Genomic DNA, 22749 nt, shown 5'->3' with positions numbered 1-22749 from the left:
TCAAAGTCCATTGAAAAAGTCAAGGTTTGTCCTTTTTCAGTCAACTCGTAAGTACCCATTCATCAACTTAAAGGGCACAGGTTTCTTAAGGGTATTTGCATCTCCAGTGGCTGGTATGTAGACAAGAACCCTTGGTATCTTTGAGAGTTCTGTGGAGCCCACCCGCTACAGCTCCACTCCCTCCCAAAGATACCTGTGTGGATGGGGTCAGTAGAATGCCCACGGTATCCCCCCCCCCCCCCCACTTGCCGTAAGAGATAACTAAAAGAGGCTACCATTGCTTCCACTTACTTGTGTCAATCTCCTTGCTTTCATTTTTTCTATCGACTTCCCTTAGTCATTGATGGTTATGAATTTCATGTTTTTGGTCCGTATTGAACTGAGAATAATATATAAGTAATAATAATAATAACGTAAATGTTTCCACCTTTTCAATACAATATATTCACAAAATTACAAAATTATACGGTACTAGTTTCGACCCATCTAGGGGTCATCATCAGCCGTATTGGAGCAAAGATCATTTGTGGCGAAATCCTAAGACAATATTATTTTAAAGAATAACAAGTGAAATGAGATGTTATCGTAATAGTTAATAATACAAGGAATATACATACTAAGAGGTTTTTAACAAAGAATAAAGTATAAATGGGGTGTTGTAAAAATTATAATCATGGAAATCAGTAAGTTCTTGTATTGAAATGAAATATGGCTTAGGAAGAGGGCTTCAGCCCCACCTTAAGCCCTCTTCCTAAGCCATATTTCATTTCAATACAAGAACTTACTGATTTCCATGATTATAATTTTTACAACACCCCATTTATACTTTATTCTTTGTTAAAAACCTCTTAGTATGTATATTCCTTGTATTATTAACTATTACGATAACATCTCATTTCACTTGTTATTCTTTAAAATAATATTGTCTTAGGATTTCGCCACAAATGATCTTTGCTCCAATACGGCTGATGATGACCCCTAGATGGGTCGAAACTAGTACCGTATAATTTTGTAATTTTGTGAATATATTGTATTGAAATGCCTTTGCTGGCGAGATGTAGTGTTTATAGTGCACTATGTCTTCTGGTATGGGCTATATCAAATTTGTTACTTTCATTGACCTGTCTCAGTCTCATCCTTGGCTTTGACAATGTGAAAGTGACTGAGGTATGAGTGATGCTAGTAATACCATTCCTTATGCAGCCAGTCCCTGTTATGAATGATGTGAAAATATCGCTAGAGGGTTGGTTGGTGCATGCATTTCAGTGGGCTTGGCAGACTGATATGTAATAGCAACGGCTGGCTCAGTGAGGAAAGCAACGGGAAACTACCTCACTCCTCATTTCCCTAGTACGCCTCTTCAGTGACGCCTAGGCTATTTATGACAGCTGTTGGCGGAGCTGCAGAGGATCAAACCAGCCTTTGGGCTGAATACCCAACATACATACAACAACATACACATTGTATTGAAAAGGTGGAAACATTTACGTTATTATTATTATTACTTATATATTATTCCCTTAGTCAACTTGTTCTTTTCCGACCCCGAAGTTATTAGGTTTGCGAGGCCTGGGTTGTCTTTTGTTTGCACATCCTTCAAGATGGCTCTTTCCATTCTTTTGTCGGTACCTTCACTCTTCAAGGTGTCGGATCTCTGTGCCCTTTTCTCTTATTAGTATTAAGGGAGGATTGTCGCCCAGTTGTACTTTCTCTTAAAACAATAATCACCACCACCACCACTTCCAAAAGGTGACTGAATCCACTCATTGTCCTGTTTTTTTTTGTTTGTTTGTTTGCTAGTTGTTTTACGTCGCACCGACACAGATAGGTCTTATGGCGACGACATTATCCTATTAAGCCACTGTTGGTTCCCTCATTTTCACAGGTAATCCAAAGAATCCCTGGTGAGAATTTGAACTTGATCAACTGTGTAGATGATTTGGGTCTGCTTGTTCCTGACTGATTGTGTAATACTGGCTCTTCAACCTTACTCTGAATAACCTCAAAAAAGCTCCACAACAAAACAACATACAATAAGTTTATACGGTCATGTATTAATCCGTTATCGAACAAATCTTGATCAAACTCTCCAACAGCATTCTTGCCATTCCACAATAAGGCACCTAAATATTGATGCTCATTCTTCTAAGAAATGATGCTGATCTATAGAATATTTAGACTTCCCCAAAAAACCATATAAGCTGAACATGTTTCAGTGTCCTACAAATATAAAAAGAATATTTAAATGCTATGAGTTCAATAGACTACAGTGCCATCCCAGTATCGGCATTTTCTCCATTTAAAGGTTATGAGTAAGACATCCCATCGAAGTTCGACCAGTTCAGTTCCAAAATGTACCATAAGTTTAAATATATTACGTAAATTGTGTAAAAATAGTTTTTAAGAATAGTTCTAGCACATGTTAATCTCTAATAAGTTGTAAAAATGTACAGATGATTAATCCCTATTGCATCAAGCCATTCTCATTACTGACATTATGAAAGTTAACAGCCCGTATATTTCTATAATAATAATAATAATAATAATAATAATAATAATAATAATAATAATAATAATAATCGTATGGCCTCAGCTACCGTTTGCAGACATTTCGATTTGACGCCATCTGGCTGTCTGCTCGTCAGTTTCGACGTTCCGGTTTACTCTGTCTGCCATCTAGCGGACCTAGAGTAAACCGGATCTCTCCTGGGCGTGTATGGCTGAGATTTAATTAATTTTGTCGGGTAAATACCAAATGTATCACCAGAGTTCTTTTACATGCCGACATCGTACGACATGGAGTGTCGAATGGACTTTTTTCCGCCCTTCAAAAATCCGACTACCTCTGCCGGGTTTGAACCCGCTATCTTGGGATCCGGAGGCCGACACTCTACCACGGATCCACAGAGGCAGCTATATTTCTATTAAATGTGAACAAGAGTAGAATGTCACATTATAACTTTAAAACATGGACGGCTTGATCACTCCTTTGCACTGTTATATAAATAATATTGATTATGTTTAATCCTAAAATAGCATCCACTCAGAGCTCTGACTTGGAGATAGAATTAATGGCTGATGATGCCTGCAATGCCAGGCGAAACATGTACCATACTCAAACTTAATGTAACGACATTGTTATAGTCATAAAGACTCAACCAGTATTGAATAGGTGGTTTCAGTAAATTAATGTTTATCATTTAATAATTCAACACCATCTGTGCCATTTTTAACTCAACGTTGGCAAACTAGCAGTGACATTTGACCTTGAAACACACATTGCAGGCTGTCGTGGACAATTCTTAGGAAAAAATGCTGTCCTTTTTCTCTTGCACAGTCCCTTTCCTTTCTTTGAACATTTTGCTGGTAATATGGAACAAACGATACAATTAGGTTTGCGACTCTTGTCCTGCTGCTCCCCAAGAAAGTGCCTCTCCGTCAGGCACGCTTGAGGTATGTAATCAGGTCTTCCTCGTTTCACCGGTGGACTGCACTGATACTCTCGTAGATGTCCCAATATGACAGGATTTCTGAAGTCGGGAGCACTAAGTGCCTTTTTTTGAAGCTTATTGTACAATATTCTTCCATATATTAGTGAAGTTTCAATGTCATCACTAATATCCCACTAGTTCGATACAAAATGAAGATATTCCTCGTCAGCACTTTCTTCCGAACAATCACTATGCACATCATCACTTGTTTCATTGTCCAAATTTACTGAACTGTCTGAATCACAATCTCCCACTAAAAGATTGAAGATTTCTTCACTGTCGTTACTAGGGCTCGGATGTTTAGGAAAAGTCATATTTTTTCTTTTTCTGTATTTTCTTGCCTGGTTGGATTTTGGTTCAAATCAGGTGATTACCGTCACAATTAAGTGATTTTTATTTGTCATATAAATGCATATTTTGCCTATTTTTTGCCTTAAGGTCATATTTTCAGTTATTTTCGTAGAAATATCATATTTCGGTCTTAGTTTGGCGGTTTGACGACAGCTGAAGCTGTACAAAATCATCTTCGACTAAAACTGCTTCTCGCTATCACATCTGCAGTTAATACAAGTGGAACACCCTTTGTATAGAGTGAAGGTCATAGACCTCACTGCACCTCTTACCTCACCCGCTGTACTTGGCAACCCGGTCTCTCAAGTAGAGACAAAAATAATCGTGGAAAAACCCATCCCAGCAGTGAGCTAATTACTTCTGGCAATCGCTTACTTGTCTTTGTCAGATATTAGAAACTCAACCTCCTTCCACTTATTTCTGAACTAGTAGCATTTGTGAAATCATGCGTTTTAGTTTTGTTTCAAATTAGTATATAAAACATTTTACCCTTAGACGCAGATTGAAGTTCACATTTTTCTACCACAATATATTGAAAGACACCTGCTTAATTTGCTTCGTGGGCCAGTTATCTAAATGTTAGGCCCCTTTAAACAACAAGCATCATCATCATCATCAGTTCGCTTCATGGTGCTCAATTTAAATTTTAACGCATTTGAATAATATTAATTGAATCTCGGCATAAACGTTCCGAAAATATTTTTTATAAAGAAAATTGATTTCTATTTTTCTCGTATTTAAAACCACGAATGCAGGGTGCAAACATGTCTTGACTTTTACAATGTTGTGTTTTACAATGTGTGATCTGATTATGTATATTCAGAAAATTGATATGAAAGTAATAATAAAGAATTTAGTTAACAAATATGCATCAAAGGCATTGCCGTTTCGATTTATAATTTATTTTAAAATGGCCATATTTAGATTAATCGTTTTCAGGTCATATTTTGTAATTTTTATGTCATATTTCGTCAAATTTTAGGTCATTTTTGCTTGCTTATTTGGTTTATCTTTAGGTCTTTAACATCCAAGTCCTAGTTATTACTAATGTTGTTCCGCGCGCTCATAACTGCTGAGTGAAGCCTGCTATTGGCCAGACAGCTGACAGGAATGTTGGCGGGTGGGCGATTGAAAGATAACAAATAAGCATACAGTAAGTCCAGTATTGGCGGCAACGTTTTCAAACAATGCTTAGTACATAGTCAGTACATGACTATAGATGTTTGTATTATTAAATGCGCCTTTATTGAAGAAGCGCGTGGAATCTATAGCAGGAAAGTACCAAGTCAACAAAAGTCGATTACCACAGCGAATACTATAGATAAGTAAGTCGACAAAAGTCGACTTCCGCAGCGAAAGAATTAAGCCAATCCCTTTAGGGTTAGCTTTTTGGTCCCATGAGTACAGGGGAATAATTCATTCCACTTTAGCAGAGCCTCAAATGCTCTAAGAAGGCTACTTACTCAGCAATTAATCTGTTTCCCTTTAGATCCATTTGAGACACATCTCCCATATGCCATGCATGCCATCAGCACAGATTAAAGCAAGCCACACTTTACACTCGAGTATTGGAAAGTTTGTTTATGGTCTCTTGTTCACTGTGTTCAGAGACAGACCTACCTGGTTTGTAAGTGTTCAGCTGACAGTGGCAAGCAGGTACCAGCTATCCACCACCTGTAGACACATCACAGTACCCACTCAATGCCTGGTTTTGGTGTTTATGGGCAGTTACACCATAGCAGAGATTCCTGCCGCTGAGACAATGGTTTGTTGACATGCTCTGTCTCGTATGCTGCTACTCATCTTCACCAGATGGCATTACTGTTATAAAAACAAGCATGTCTATGACTGTTATAGAACAACTATATTAACTAACTAGCAAATATACTTGTGCTTTGCTACGGTATTCTACATTGTATACGGATATTGAAGTAAATTACTGTACATGCAGTGAACCAGATTTTCTTAAATTGCATATCCCTTAGCGTTATCCGAGAAGCAGCATGAGGGCGGGGTCCCCATACGTTGTTTCCAATGTGAAGTGTGAGTTGCGGAGTTGTGACGGTAACTGTAGGCTCACTTGCCTACTGCCATTCACAATCGACTTGGGAAGTTTACATTGTAATGCTAGGCCCCATTCCCTACTGCGCAGTCACAGTTCCAGACGGATTACAGTTGAAGAGTGTATATTATAATGGCAGGCAACTTCCCTAGTGCCAGTTAAAATTGAGTTGTGCTGTTATCATTATAATGACAGGCTCCTTTTCCTACTGCCAGCCAGCTTACTGCCAGTCACACTGAGTTGGTGAGTTTCCATTAAAATAGCAGGCCACTCTATGCCTAATGCCACTCACATTTTAGTGGGTACATTTGTTCATGATGGTGGGCACCCTTGCTTACATCCAAAAACAATCAGTTGAGTAGTTTTGAATAAAATTGCATGCTCCCTTGCTTTCTGCAAGTCAAATAACGAAGGGAATTATTTGTTACAATGGTAGGCCCTCCTTACTAATACCAGTTATGCAGGAGTTGGATAAGGACCCCATTCCTACTGCCAGTTAGAGTCGATGTGGAGAGTATTGATTACAATAGCAGACACACCCTTTCTCGATTGCTACATATCTACATAAGTGAATATATATATGGATCGACTTACGAAAGTATATGCATGTTTAATATATTACAGATCTTCATTTACAAATTAACTGCTGCTAAACGGTACATCAAAACGACAAACGGATTGTACCATAAGACGCCGTATTTAACGGTCTAAAAAATGGCTTGTCGTATTATATTTTCTGGTATGTCGTCTATTCATGGGCCATATTGAGTTAGAAACATTGAATAGGGTGAAATTTGGGTAAGATTCTCACAGTGCATTTCCTTTCGGATAATTATCTGACAGCTACAAACATAGCATTTGGCTCACGTGTTGCTATTGTTTGGGCCAATGTTCGTGTAGACTTTGATGATTCTATCTTTCCTATAAATGATTCAAAATATGAATTATGCATGTAAAACGAGCAAAATTTACTAGCAATTGAGAAATACAGACAAATGTAACGTATTTATTTATTTATTTATTTATTTATTTATTTATTTATTTATTTATTTATTTATTTATTTCAGAAGTATACATTTTACATAACATAATAGTACTTAATAACATACATATCATTTAGTGTCTGCCCAGAATTTTGCCAAATCACATGCATTACGTTTTGCAGCCATCAAGTCCTCCTTTGTGCAACTTAAAGGACACTTACTACAGTTCATGAAATGGACTGTGGTTTGGTCTTCACCACATTCACATAGCCTGGATGTGCCAGGAAAGCCCCACTTCACCATATTGATTCTTGATCTACCAACCCCAGTGCGAAGCCTGTTCAACGATTTCCAAGTAGACCAATGTTCCTCGTGTCCTGGAGGTAGATGTTCAGTTGGTATCATCCTACCAGCAAGTTGAGGAATTCTAGTTCTCCATAATCTCAACCTTGTGGATTGAGCAGATTCATTTAGATCTTCGGTTGTATTCAGGAAACTCCTTGTAGATCTCAGTTTTCAGTGGACAGGTTCAGATCCGTACAGTGGATGTGCACACGCTTTAGATCTCTCATTCATGGATGCAACTTCTCTTCTAATATCTGGTGGGGTGATTCCAGCCAAATAGTAGATTCTATCTCATGGTGTTGGTCTCAAACAACCAGTGATAAGTCGACATGTTTCATTTAAAGAAAAGACAGGATCTGTACCAAACAGGGCAAGCATACTCTGCAGCGGAGTAACACAGAGCCAGGACTGTAGTTCTCATCGTCTTTGGATGTGTACCCCAAATGGTTCCAGAAAACTTGCAAAGGATGTTGTTTCTAGCTGACAGTTTCTGCTTGATGTTCATGCAGTGTTGTTTGTAGGTGAGAGCACGATCCAATGTTACGCCTAGATATTTAGGTGTTGGGCAGTGATCTAGTTTAGTATCTTCCCATACTACCTGCAATTTCCTTGACGCCTGTTAGTTCTTTAAATGGAAGGCACATACCTGAGTTTGAGATGGGTTAGGCTTCAATTGGTTTCCTCTGTAGTAGTAGGATACTTCAGAAAGAGCCCCTCATAACTTTTCTTCTACAACCTCAAAGCAGTTTGCTTGAATAGCTTTACCTCGATCATCCACATATATGAAGCTTCTGGTGCCAAGTGGAAGAGGTTGGTCATTCGTATAGATATTGAAGAGCATAGGAACGAGAACACTGCCTTGTGACAAACCATTCTTTTGTTTCCTCCATCAATTATTCTGATCCTGAAATTCGACGATTTTGGAGAAGATTGCAGATTACTAGCCATCTTGTAATCCTTTATCATGTTGTATAATTTGCGCAACAGTATACGATGATTAACTGTATCATATGCAACAGATAAATTGATAAAAGCCACCCCTGTGTTTATGTTCTTCGTATCCGTCTTCGATATACTTTGTCAGATGGAGGACCTGTGAAGTACAACTTTTCCCATTTCGGAATCCTGCTTGCTCTGGGATGAGAAGTAAAAGGTTTAGTGAGTGTATCAGTCTCTGCTCATAACCCCTCTCAATTCCTTTATTCTTAAGTCGACATGGATTAGATGGTTGTCCATTTCGTAGAAGTTAATGTGCAATTTTGTTTGCTGTGACATTGGAATGTGTTGTTTTATTAGGATCACCACTGAGTCGTCTAAGTAATCGCCAAGCTTTTTGACTACTCCTACCCATGTCAATCTCTTCCATCAACCTTAACCACTGTGCCCGTTTTACTTCAGAAATAGAAGAAATTACTTGTTGCCCCATTGTGATAGTGTCATTGCTGAAAGGATTTTCTTCGAATAGTTTATGATACTCTGCCAGGAGAGCAGAGGTTTCTTGAGTTAGACCTTGTATGTAGTTTGTTCTATATCCTCTAGGGATTGTAGCTCTTGAACACTCCCTGATGATATTGAACTGTTGATGTGCTTCTGGAATTGGATTGAATGGTTTGATCTTCTCGTCCAGTAAGTTGGTGAATCTTTCCCAGTTGGTTTTCTTAAAATTATATCTCCTTTTAAAATAGACCTCTTGAGGTCTATTGGCAGCTACCAGTTGACACATTATTGGGCGATGCTGTGTATTCGGAATAGGAGCACATACAGATTTAACGCACTGATGTGCTATCTTCTCGCTCACAAATATTGCAGTAAGTCTGGATTACCACTTCCATCTACCACTGTTAAAAGAAGAAGGGAGCTTGCTCTCTTGGATAAGAGACAGATGGTGTTCCTCAGCCCATTCGAAAACATTCTCACCACTCTCGTCTTGTTCATAGCCCCAAATACTGCAATGGCTGTTGAAGTCGTCAATGAAGAGATTGTTGGGTGGCATTAATGAGAATGTTACATTAGGTTGTTTATTTATGGAAACTATAACCAAATTGCTCAATTCCACGGCGATCAATTCTATATCATTTTCTTCTGTAATTGATGTGGAGAGTATTTGGAGATCTGGCTTGATGCAGATTGCACTACCATATTGTCCATGTGGTCTCTCTGCTACCAATTCCCTATCTGGTATTCTAGGACATGGTTGGTGTACATCCCTGTGAGTTTCCTGTACACATATTGCATCACAGTTAGTTGTTTGGCAAAGTTCCTCTAACAGCTGTTGTTTACAAGTTGACATACTTCTATGTTTAAAGATGTGATGGTCATTTTTGGTTCTGAAAAGAACCTTTCCCGACTTATGAATATCATTATATAATAATAGATGTTACTTCTGGATTGGAAAGATCAGCTGGTGTTAACACCTCACCATTGCCCAGGGAACGCCGAATGTAAATCATACACTCTTCGGGGAGGCTCTTTCCATGTCCCCCATCTAACATATAAGAGATAGAGATACGACAAACAGTCGTAGGACCAAAGTTGTAGATCACTCCAAATTGAACCAAGATTGCACCATCCATTTTGTGATAGGACTTACCATTTAGCCACGAAATACCTCGAAACAAAGGTCTGCACCATCATTAATATTGCCTTCATATATTTCAATAATCTTCGAGGATAAAAGGTGAAAAATTTAAAGATCTTGGAAGTTTTCCATCGGTAACAGGCTAAAAACGTATAATTTTGCCAAATTTCAATTTTCTAGCTTGTCTGGTAGATTGTGCTGCAATCTTGATTTTGGGGGAGGGGGTAAAAATTAGGACTTTCAGGAAAATAATGCTAAAAGATATGCAGATGGTCATAATTACCCCTTAAACAGATAGCTTTATGAAAATTTTGCCAAAATAGTTAATATACAGGCATACGGTCATTGCGATTTTAGTTATATAGTTAGATGAGGAATCTGCTTCACGTACATCACCTTTTGGGCTATGTCCACTGTACTTAGCCTGCAAAACTGACTGTTCATAATATCTCCCTTATTAATCCTCCTGTTGAAAAAATGCGCCTGAGAAAAAAGTTTTAGAAACGCATTTCCATCAAGGTCAGTCAGTTTCCAGTGAGGTTGGTCTTGTATTGATTGTGGAGAGTAAATTCATTGTTTCGGTTCCCTATAAACCCCCTGTCCATTCGCGAATTTGAAATGTATGGACCTCAAAAACCTACTTTTGGACAGGTGGATGCTAAATATAAGGTTTGGTTGAAATATATTCAGTAGTTTTCAAGTTATAAGAAATATGCTTTACACGCACCCGCTTTTGAGTTAAGTCCGTTGGGACTTGCGCTAACTAACCGTCCCTTAATGATATCTCCCTTTTAATCCTCCTATCGAAATGATACATATGAGGAAAAAGTTTTAGAAATTCATTTCCATTAAGGATGGTAGATTTCCATTAATTTTCGATATGCATATTTTGTGGGAGTGCTAAATCATGGTTTTGGTTTCAGATAAACCCCCAGTAAATTTATGTATTCCGAAATAATATTAGCCCTAAAACCTACCCAAGTACAGGTGGATTCTAAATATCAAGTTCGGTAGAAATATATCCAGTAGTTTGCAAGTTATAAGAACTCAGACACCAAAGCTAAAAAATATGCAGATGGTTATTATTACACCTGAAACAGATAACTGTACGGAAATTTCGCCAAGATAGTCAATGTTCAGGGACGGGGTCATTGTGATTTTATTTATATAAGATTTATTATTTGCAGTACTACTCAGAACTCTAATAATGGGCGATTTCTCTTCACTTATTCTCAGAACATGAGCAGACTCTGTACAGACCTACAAATATTAAATGAACACTCATTGTGGAATAAAATAATTGAGGCCTATTTTTATGTACCATTTTGTATTCCTGGAGGAGTTTACCTGGGATTAGATACATGTTGTTTCCTTCTTGTTCAAATGAGTGGTGTGGGACTTCGCAGCTCGCATCCCACAGCCGGCCTTGAATCAAAGCATATCGGCTGATATTCCTATGACTGGCCAATCTTCAGATAATTTGATGAATGGATAAATTATTTAAGGCATGATACACAATACCTCCTGTCATCTAACACTAGGCATAGGAGAAAAATATGTCATGGTACAAAAATGTGTTCCAAAAATTGTATGATTTAGATAGATTCCCATGTTCAAGATGAGCAAAATTGGTAATTATTCCAGGATACTTGACAAAAGAGCTTAAATGGTGTTATCTATCTTTGATTTTGGATGATCTTTTTTGTTCATTAATAATGCTATAAAAACTGTCATTAGTTGAGGAAACTCTTCACTGAGATAGACTGTTATTGATTTTATGAATTATATATTTTTCCTCTCTTGTAGGTGTATGGTGAGACATCCTATGATCTTGTTTGCCAAATGATCGACCAGATAGAGATTACTAAAGATGATATTTTTGTTGATCTTGGCTCGGGTGTTGGTCAGGTTGTTCTGCAGATGGCAGCTGCTACACCATGCAAGATATGTTTTGGTGTGGAAAGGGCTGAAGTTCCTTCCAAGTATGCTGAGGTATGATTTGATCCTTGTAGCATAATATAATGAACAATAAACTATGTAGATTAGAATTGAAATTACATGCAAAATTAAATAGTTTTCTTGTGTCACTGAACACCCTTTCCTATGCATGTATGTTTAATGTATTTGGCTACCTGATTTAACTGTGGATAATGGAAGTTTACAGTATTGCTGTTATATTTGTGTGATAAGAATTTCTATGTAAGAGCAAGTTTACTTTGACTAAAGTTCAGCTGCATGTTCTGAAATAAATCTTTGTGTACTATATAATCTCCTGCAAACCAAGTGACCTTGTTGCAGTGAGGCTTATGCATCCCAGTGTTGCAGACAGCCGAGCCGTTTGTACAACCATGTCGGATAGAAATCTGTCGAGAGACCGGACTAAAGAATGGTTCATCAAAAGTTGGATAGCAGTCTTTCGGAAGTTGCCTGGACGGCAGTCTAGATGATTGACTGATATGCTGTGTAATAATCCTTAGCATGGCTTATCTATGTTAATACTGCTACATTGCTAAAAGCAATTAACTCCCGGATGCGTGCAGCTCTCATCCGTGGAGAGCTGAAAGAAATCAGTCTATAGATTGGTGACCCGAAGAACAACAACAACCACTGCTGCCGCCGCCATAATTTGGATTTGCTTGAAAGACACTATTGCCGTTGGTTTAGGACTTCAAGATGTTGCATTTATTGGCTTTGCTGGTTTTATTTGTTATATGGCTTTTAGTACCATGAGTGTCCAAGGGTATGTTCAGCTTGCTAGTGCAGGTATTTCTATTTGACACCCACAGATGACCGTCGTGTCTGGATGTGGGATAACAGTGAACAGGGTATGCCGATGGTGAAACCTGTTGTCAGCACTTGGCCTACTCCTGTTGATGGGGTCTGTTGAAGACATAACGTCTCCATCCAGCAGAAATGCCAACTATTACGATGCAATCGTAATAATTACGAATCACCGATCATAATTAGGCCTTTACGAATCACACACCACTAATTATGAATTTTGTTGATTTTAAAAATCTAAGTGTATGAAGTGTTCAAAAGGATACACAAGGAATGCCATTACAGCTTGAATTCTCAGAATATTCTTTTCTGATTTCTCAGTAGTCATTTAAACCCCTTTCGTGTCCCTCGTTTAAGAATATTTTGAGTTTTCACGCGCCGAACGCAGTGCGTGCTTCCAGTACCAAAAAATAGGCACCTGTGAAGTGATATATCTTGTGGAGTTGTTGTCTTTGTTCGTCACATGATCAGACTTCCATGCAAGTGTACGAGTTCTTTTGTCTCTGTTTTGGCGGCAAAGTGGTGACCTCTTTGGTGGTGACAAACTCCGTTTCATTGTGAATACTGTGTGCCTGACTGTTGAAGAAGTATTTATTGCGATTTTGCTTGCCAAATTTACACATATTGCTCTTTTAGGATATATGCTAATCGTGTGATACGAAATGCGAAAGGTTAAAATAATGAAGCGATTTCCTGTGCAGGAAAGTATGTGTAATTACATTACCGTGATTATTGACGCTAGTAATAAACCAAAAATAGTTAAAAAATTTAGGGAGGAATACTCGAATGAATGGCTCTGTTTACTGCGTTCCTCAAAATCTCATTCGCACGTGTTTTGTAGTGTGTGTAGCCACGATTTTTCAGATGCGCTTGATGAGAAAGAACAAGACTGAATTCTGTGCTAGTATGAACTCCGAACTGTTAAGTGCTCTGTTAGTGCAGAGGATGCGCTTGATATCAAAAGAAAAAGCATGTCACCAATGTACGTTTACCAAACAGGAACTACAAGCTGCTAAGAGAACAAGTACAGTACTCAACAAAAATGATCCTTCAACCTCCACTCAGATATGTACTGTAGTTCACCTGTTACTTCAGCAGGTTAGAATCATACACTCTTTATATGCTGGTCTTTAAATTGTTACATCTGGTGGAATTGTATGTCGTTCATTGGTTTTTCAATGATATGTAAGTTAGTAAGATTTCGGAAAAAACAGTCTACGACCGCCCCCCCCCCTCCCCCGGTGCCCTAACGGGTGCATTACGAATTGCCTTTCTTGAAAGTTGGCAGCTCTGCCATCCAGCAGACAAATCACCATCAACAATATCCTATACTCTCACACCGCTTTGAACACTGCAGAGAGGTTTGGAATTGAAACAGTGTTTTTGGTACGCAAGTGATAAGAAATTGCGTACCACTAACTCTTCTTACTCTGCCAGCCAACATTCTGCTGGTGAAATTCTTTTTGACAAGTGAGTCTTCAACTGGCTAACCACAGTGTCGTATGATACAGTCTTGATGCCTTAGCGATCATGGCCGCCAGGCTGGCTTTGCTTGTGAATTAGTGAAAATCACCTCTTTTATGGTTTAAACAGGTTAAGTTATTCCTAGGCTAGTGTTTGGTTATGGAAGTCATGACGACAGCTGATATAATTCTGTCGTGAGCATCAGTATGGCGTGAGAGCATGAGACTAAAATTGAATCACTGTAAATACGGTGTTGATGTTTTTAAATTAATAAACTAGTCTTACAAGACATTTCTCACCGTGAGAGTTAGTTATTCCTATAGAATTTAACTTATAATTTCAGGGTCTAATATCTCTCAGGAAACCGTTCATGATAAGTTAGTATATACCATTCCCCACCTGGTGCCCATGACCGTTAAGTCTGTGTGATATGGCATCATGATTAACTAGTTCTAGTCCCATTGGTGGGAAAAAAAATTTCACCATCAAAATGTTCACCAGCAGGGTATGAGAGGTAGGTGGTGGTACACAATTTCTAATCATTAGATTATGTGCCAAAAGCCTGGATTCAATTCCAGACAGCGGACCCTCTACAATTATATTTATATAGATATTCAGTGGTATGTTGTAATTCTTAGATGTCTCCTGCCAACATTTTTGTTCCTTGTCAATTCTAACTACTGGCTAGAATTCGAACTTCATATTCTATTTCAGGGCAGGAACTTTCTGGTGTTTTAGGGACAGCTGGGGGTTTGAAGCCATCAAGAGTCATTAAGCCTCCATTTCTCCTTGTTTTTTAATGATACCTGGATCATCCTTCCTGGAACCTTTTTCTGTCAGAGAGTATAATTTAAGACTTCACACTTCTGGAGACAGACCACGAGAATCTTTCAAGCCAGCGTCATATGGCTTGTGTAAAACTTGGCCTGATGAGAAGTGTTGACAGCTGGTGCAGCAGATACTTGGCTCTCTTGCTCAGTTTGCGAGTGACTATTGTACTTTCAAGGTGTGTTATAAGGTTACTGTCGCGATGGTCAAATACACTACAGCGCAGAGAATATGTTTGGTCGAGTGTCACTTGCACAAGAAGAAGAAACCAGCTAAAAGGTGCCTTCAAAAGTTCTGTAGGCAGTTTCCCGGTTCGACAGTAGAGTAAGTTCCTCCAAGAGTATGCACATAATGTTAGGATCTTCAAGTTTTTGTATAGTGTTCTCATTCAGTTCAACCAAAATTGTATGTATTGATCATTTTTATAATATTTCATAAGTTCTCTTTACTCTTTGATATGATGTATTGGGACACAATACTCCTTCAAATTGTAAAACAAAAGATTGTGTCATATTGTGTTATTCTTTGATCTAACCACGGATGAAGGGAATGGTTGAGATTTCCCGAAACATGTATGGTTTAATTAATAATGTTTCTTTCATTTAATGAGTGTATTGATCAAGGCGGATTTAAATAAACTATTATAAATAGTTATATTATACATTCAGACCAGTCAATACGGACCAAACACAATATTAACCTATCATGGTTAAGTTTATTAACAGTCATGTTATCCTTACGTGACTTTTTCACTAAATTCAATTTTCTAATGCTCCTTTACTCCCTCCTTACTCTTGCAACCATTCCTAACTCTATTTCTGTCTAGTCTGTACCTCTTTTTGAATATATCTCTGTGTTATAATATAAGTAGCTGATGTACCCATGCTTCGCTACGGGATTCTACTTTGTATACAAAATTCCAGGTTAGGTAGTGTATGCGTTGTGAGCAAGACTGTATTAAATTTTATAGCTCTTAACGTTACCCTAGAAACGCGACGGGGAAATCACCAAATGTCTTTTCCCATATGAAGGCTGGGTTAGGGAACTTTCATTGTAATGGTAGGCCCCGCTTGTCTACTATCAGTCACAATCAGGTTGGGGAATTTCATTATAATGGCAGACACTCACTCCCCACCTGCATGTTTACATCCTCAGAAAGAATGTCTTAGTGGTTCTCCCAACTAAAATGAACATAGGTCATTACAATGACGTCAGTAGGAATGGCGCGAGTAAAAGCAATGCCTTCATATGAAATACTTGATCAAATTAAAAACCACACATTTTCTCACTTTTAACGAACTAACAGTCCAAAGTTCCAGAGCTGGAATGACCAGGCCGCAGTCAGCCGTGATCCGTAAACACTCTTTCGTCTTTTTTCGGAGGGGTGGGGGGCGTCGAATAGTGGAGACTCCCAGGGTAACTATGCCCTTTTACTAATCTGCTTCCTGGGAGTACCCGATGAGTCGGAAAATCTCAATTCACTACACTGGCGGAGGAAAAATCTGACTTGGCGGCAAATTTTTCCTCCAAGCTGGAGGAGGAACGCCCTCTTCACTGCTAATTTGGAATAAATTGAATGTAGAATTTAATAAAAGTGAAGAGGAAGAAGCTCTTAAGAAACGACTCTTGTCAGGGTTGAATTTTGAATTGCGGTATTTAATGAATTGTGGTGCTATAATTTGGAATATGCCTAAATTGTAATTCTAGACCAGGTCATACTACTACTACTACTACTACTACTACTACTACTACTACTACTACTACTACTACTAAGTGAGCTCACACTGCTCATTCAAAACACGCGTCAGAGTAAGGATCGAATAGCTGTACTACTATGATCAGCCAGTGAGTTACGTACCAGGGGCCTGTTCCACAAAAGTATGGTCTTGTACATTACAAGTAAATTCTCTAGTAACTTGTACAAATACCAGAGTTTTTGTTCCACAAAAGAATTTTCTACAGTTGTACTTTACTACTCCATACTTACAAATTACTAGTGAATTTTTATAGGCGTGTTCCACAAAAGTACTAGTACTTGTAACTTACTAGCGAATTGAGAAGAATTCTCTACCAGTGAAAGGACAATAATATATAAATGTACTAGTGCTATTTAAATACGTTTATTTTGGATACATTTTGATAAATATGTGGTCTAGCAGTAGTGATGGTGATGGTGATGAAAATGAAAACTATCGTCTGTACAGGGAAAGAATAAACTTCCAGTTTAACACTGTATTTGAATACAATGAACGTTTTAGGTTAAGCACAATATAGTGGAAGAACTTTTGATAGATATTGGCCATAGCTTAAAATATCCTACGAACAGAAATAAATCTCTCTCTGCTAAACAACATTTACTAACAACATTACATTGGCTAGGAAATGGTGGTCAGTACCATGGTACTGCAGATATGCTTGGGATGGCAAAATCTTCGGTCTGTGGTAGCTGCAATAAATGATATAAAATTTCCTCAATTTGTTTGTTGGCCTGAAAATACTGAAAAAAACATATTCCAAGGACATTCCTGGAATCATTAATGAGCAGAATATCTCTTACATACGTCAACTTTTCCCCTCAAAAGCTCCATGAGCTTTTCCCAAGTCAAATATTTCCATCCAACCATTTATTTTGTCTTGTTTTTTCAGACTCTCGCTGAATCCACCGAAACGAATATCTTTCCTACCTTCTATTTCCTTCAAAACGAATAACTTTGTTTCTCTTAACATCATTTTAACAATTCATGCAGAGTTTGCAATTTCGTAACAATTAAGTTTGGCGGCCGAATATCGTTATTAGCGGCATCTGATTCCTAATGACAGACCAAGGTAGGTATGTTAGACTCTCGTAGAACATACGCGAGGATCGCGGAAGAACAGAATGGGTGATAATAACGGAGTAATTTCCTATCATCAAAGAAATAAACTGAAAAATAACATCGTAGCATTAACAAATTCACAGGAATATTAGTTCTTTCAATCTTTGCTGCATAAGTTACAGTAAAATACGATATTACGATAAATGAGGCAAGCATAACCTAATTCAACGAATGGAATACGAAGATAAACAGCTGATTCATGCTATGACGTAGTATGTTTATTGATATGTCGTCACTTGTAAAACTTGTAACAATTCACTGGTAATATACAAGAGACTATCAATCTTTTGTGGAACAGAAATGTACAACTCCATACATTACAAGAACCCACACTAGTAACTTGTAATGTACAAGACCATACTTTTGTGGAATAGGCCCCAGCAGTATCAGAAAATGTATGAACCAGAGCAATGTCATGCAAAAGATGGAAGTTTTCTAACTCCCCAGCTATTTCACGCCAGTATTCAGCCAGGCTGTTATACTCGGTACGCAACAGTAATCCCATCTATCGGAGTTGAGCGGCAGCATAAGAGACAGAGAACATCACAACAAACAATGGTCAGAGTAATGTTATTGTTGATCAATGTTAAGCGCTTTCGATATTGTAGGCCATCACATTTAGTTCCCTTCCGACTCTGAAATACCACTCTTATCATAGTCGGTACCGGTACGGTAAAAGTGAATATAACATAAATGATTGGAAATTGTATTCTCTATAACTTTTGTTATGTAGTACTTTTCGATGGGACCAATAACATAGGTATTTAAAAATTAAATTTTAGGCACTTTCCCCTAAACTACAATTTCATCCAGGGTGAATAAAATTGTTTATAACTTAGACTGTAGTTTCTTATTCCCCAACTCTATATACCGATTTTCATTAAATTCTGTTAGCCCATTTTCTTGTGGCTCGGCGTTGATATGGACTTAGCAACAAAAATACAAATTCATGAACATCTGTGCTATCATAGCCGGTACGGTAACAATGTATGACATAAATGATCGGAAATATAATTCTGTATAACTTAATCGATAGGACCCCTAATAATATAAATATTTGAGAGTAAAATTTTAGGCCTTCCCCTAAACTACCATTTCACTCAGCGTGAATAAAATGATTTATAGCTCAGATTGTAGCGCTCATCCCTCGACTTCACATACTGATTTTCATTAAATTATCTTCAGTCGTTTTCTCGTGATGCGTATACATACATACATACATACATACATACATACATACATACATACATACATACATACATACATACATACATACATACAGGCAGGCAGGCAGACAGACAGACAGACAGACAGACAGAAATTACGGAAAAGTAAAAAAAATGCATTTCCATGTTACTGTGCGCATGACCGATACAGAAATACCATTATTTTCCATTTCTGAGCAATGCACAGACAAAACTTTTATTTTATATATATAGATGGGCTCTTGTCATTCCTTACTGCTTTTAGAGGTACATACCTGTTTTCTCACTCCTCAGCAGTTGCTTTTAACCCATCGCATGGGCTGTTTACATTTTTTTATTTTCCATTGATAATAATTGCTTATTAAATATGTTCTCATGCCTGTCTTATCAGTAGTCCTACTTTTACAACATTCCTTTCTATCATATGTATTTTTTACTACGCCAAAGTCAGTTTCTAAAACACTTACACCATCTATCAGTTCATTTTCTGTATAGTGATCATCTGGTGTTATATCAGCACCACATCTAGTATATTTTCTCCTTTAATTAGTTGCATACCGGGCGAGTTGGCCGTGCGCGTAGAGGCGCGCGGCTGTGAGCTTGCATCCGGGAGATAGTAGGTTCGAATCCCACTATCGGCAGCCCTGAAAATGGTTTTCCGTGGTTTCCCATTTTCACACGAGGCAAATGCTGGGGCTGTACCTTAATTAAGGCCACGGCCGCTTCCTTCCAACTCCTAGGCCTTTCCTATCCCATCGTCGCCATAAGACCTACCTGTGTCGGCGCGACGTAAAGCCCCTAGCAAAAAAAAAAAAATTAGTTGCATCACTTTCTGATTCTGCTGTCCATGCCATATTACCTTGTTCACCATTTATTGGTCATGCTTTCTATCGTTAGCATTCCATTCCCAGTTAACATTTGGTAAGTTCAGATCACCCGATACAGTATTGTTTCTTTCTGTGTTGTTCCCCACACAGCCTATTATGTTTCCAAATAATTCTGGATTAAGTTGCCTATTATCTTTACAGATAAGTCTTACACATTGAATTTAATGTTTCTCATCCTTCACTTTTTCGTAGCTTACAAATTCTTCTTTCACCAGTATGAATACTCCCCCTCCTCATTTAAAGATATGAACTTCATTAATGTTTCCGTATTGAACTGAGATCAACGATAAGATATCTATTAGGTTCAACCTTTTCAATACTAATTAGGTACGTGTTTATCTTAGAAATACCTTTTATTCAACTTTGGGACCGGTTTCGACATATATAATGTCATCATCAGCCATAAAAAGATCACAATATATAAGCAAAGATACAATCTGTAACTGACTATTTACACCTTGTATCATAACAGAAGAGTAACGGCTTAATAATTAAATTTGGCGCAGTGGCACATTGAATTAAATATAAAGTCCATCATTATTCAAGGAATAAAGGAGGGTTCTTCGATTTGTGGGCTTTGTGCATCTGTTCAATAGAAGGCTCTGATAGGTTTCCAAAGTAAAGAGTCATTTAAAAACACTCGCACGTGATATGCGTCAACCAGAGTGTCGAGAACATATTTGAAAGTAAATAGCCTACATATCGAAGAACCCTCTTTTATTCCTTGAATAATGATGGACTTTATATTTACTTCAATGTGCCACTGCGCCAGATTTAATTATTAAGCCGTTACTCTTCTGTTATGATACATGGTGTGAATAGTCTTGTATCTTTGCTTATATATTGTGATCTTTTTATGGCTGATGATGACATTATATATGTCAAAAACCAGTCCCAAAGTTGAATAAAAGGTATTTCTAACAAAAACATGTACCTAATTAGTATTGAAAAGGTTGAACCTAATAGATATCGTATCGTTTACTCCCCCTCCTGTCATTCCGAACATGTGTCTGCAATAAACACTCCAGTTCTGCATCCATTATATCACTTCTCATGCATGATTTATCTCCTATTACAATATCTCGTGTGTGTATATACTAGCTATATTACCCGGCGCTGCCTGGGCACTTTATTGATTGTTTACTTTTAGTTATTTTATTACCTGTTAATTATGTGTGAAGCAAAGTTTTGGAGATTTCCTTAATGTGGCATTGATATTGTAAGGACTATTCTGTATTTTGAGAGTTATTTTTATGTGTTAAATTTCAAGTTTTAGGTATAGATTATTTTGTTTCTCGTTAATTAATTTAATTTCGGTCAGTTTGGACATTATCATCACCACTTCTCACCCTGCTTATGCAGCTGAATTGGTATTTAAATGACATCCAGAGTGTCACAATTCATCTCATTGGCAAGCTACCTCAGTTGCTCTCATATTGTCAAAGCGAAAAATAATGCTGAGGCGAGCCATTGAACGTGCAAAATTTGTTCTAGCCCATATCAAAAGACTTAGTGAACAACAAATACTGTATTTGAACAGAAATGGGTCTAGGCTTATTTTAATTTAAAATTAACATCTTCCCTTTAGAAAATGTCAAACAAACCATTGTAGAACATTGGTTTGATATACCATTATTTTGATTCCTGACTATTCCAATTTTCCCTGATGCTGTAGTTTTCATTTTTTGTGAAAGTTTTCTATTGATTTTCCTTTTTAACAGGCAATGAATTTTCATTTTCGTAAGTGGATGCGGTGGTATGGCAAGAAGTACAGCGACTATCGTCTTATAAAAGGTGACTTCTTGAATGATGAACACAGGGAGAAGATAGTCAGTGCCACCATAGTGTTTGTCAATAATTTTGCATTCGGACCAACTGTTGACCACATGCTGAAGGAGCGGTTTGCAGATTTGAAGGATGGTGCTCGCATTGTGTCATCAAAGTCATTTTGTCCTCTCAACTTCCGCATCACTGATCGAAATTTAAGTGGTAAGTCTTATATCATGTGTAGACCAGTAAAGTTAGAATTTTAATACAATTTTATTGGTATTATGGATTAAGAAATACACTCAAACATTGAAATACGAAAGAATGGATATATTTATAAATATAGGATGGTATTATGGTATCAAAGAAATTATTGTTTTTTTATATAAAATATAACATGCAGTCATTGCATCACTACACTAGGTAAAATATTTTATCATTGCTCAGCAAAGTGTACTTGTTTTACTACTATTAGTTTAGTAGTCACTATGTATGTACTACTAAAAAGGATAGAACACAAAAGTAAGCATCTTTATGTAAAACCCTAAATTAAGAGCTGTGACAAGAAGAGCATCAGTTTAAACTTCTGAAAGAATGGCAGTACTAGGACTTGGCATGTTACATAACTTCAGGGCGAAAGAAGATAATTTTAAATTCCTTACATCAAAATATTTCATCATTTATTACTAAAGGAAGTACAGTAATCACTTAAATTGTATGAGTGTTTAAGATCTCTCTGTGATAACACTTTGTTTTGTATCAATCCAAAAAATTTATGTGGCACAACAGCTGATTAAGACTTTGGTCTGCCGAGATGACTGCTTCTCAGCCAGATGACTTTCAAATGCTGTAGTGCCATGTGGTTGGTATGGCAACGTACTCAGCCGTTTCATTTGCCTTTCTTGAGTGGGCCTGCCATTTATCAGTTATTGTTAGTTAATATATTTGTGAAAGTTTTCTATTGATTTTCCTTTTTAACAGGCAATGAATTTTCATTTTCGTAAGTGGATGCGGTGGTATGGCAAGAAGTACAGCGACTATCGTCTTATAAAAGGTGACTTCTTGAATGATGAACACAGGGAGAAGATAGTCAGTGCCACCATAGTGTTTGTCAATAATTTTGCATTCGGA

At 37.6% G+C, this 22749-nt stretch overlaps 1 protein-coding gene across 2 annotated transcripts in view; it reads left to right on the top strand.

The window, feature by feature from the left end:
* gpp (grappa) overlaps positions 1 to 22749 on the top strand; it is a 552218-nt gene that overhangs the window by 388724 nt on the left and 140745 nt on the right. For both annotated transcript variants that reach the window (XR_010859839.2, XM_067145498.2), the window contains exons 6-7: positions 11617 to 11802; positions 21573 to 21840. Coding sequence is in view for 1 of the 2 variants with exons in the window: in XM_067145498.2 (XP_067001599.2) it covers positions 11617 to 11802; positions 21573 to 21840 (454 nt within the window). In the remaining variant the exon portion in view is untranslated. The remainder of the gene's footprint in view (positions 1 to 11616; positions 11803 to 21572; positions 21841 to 22749) is intronic.

The sequence above is a fragment of the Anabrus simplex genome, chromosome 4 (assembly GCF_040414725.1).
Source record: "Anabrus simplex isolate iqAnaSimp1 chromosome 4, ASM4041472v1, whole genome shotgun sequence".
Classification (NCBI taxonomy): domain Eukaryota; kingdom Metazoa; phylum Arthropoda; class Insecta; order Orthoptera; family Tettigoniidae; genus Anabrus; species Anabrus simplex.
The sequence above is the reverse complement of the archived record's forward strand: the minus strand, read 5'-3'. Positions and strand labels throughout refer to the sequence as shown.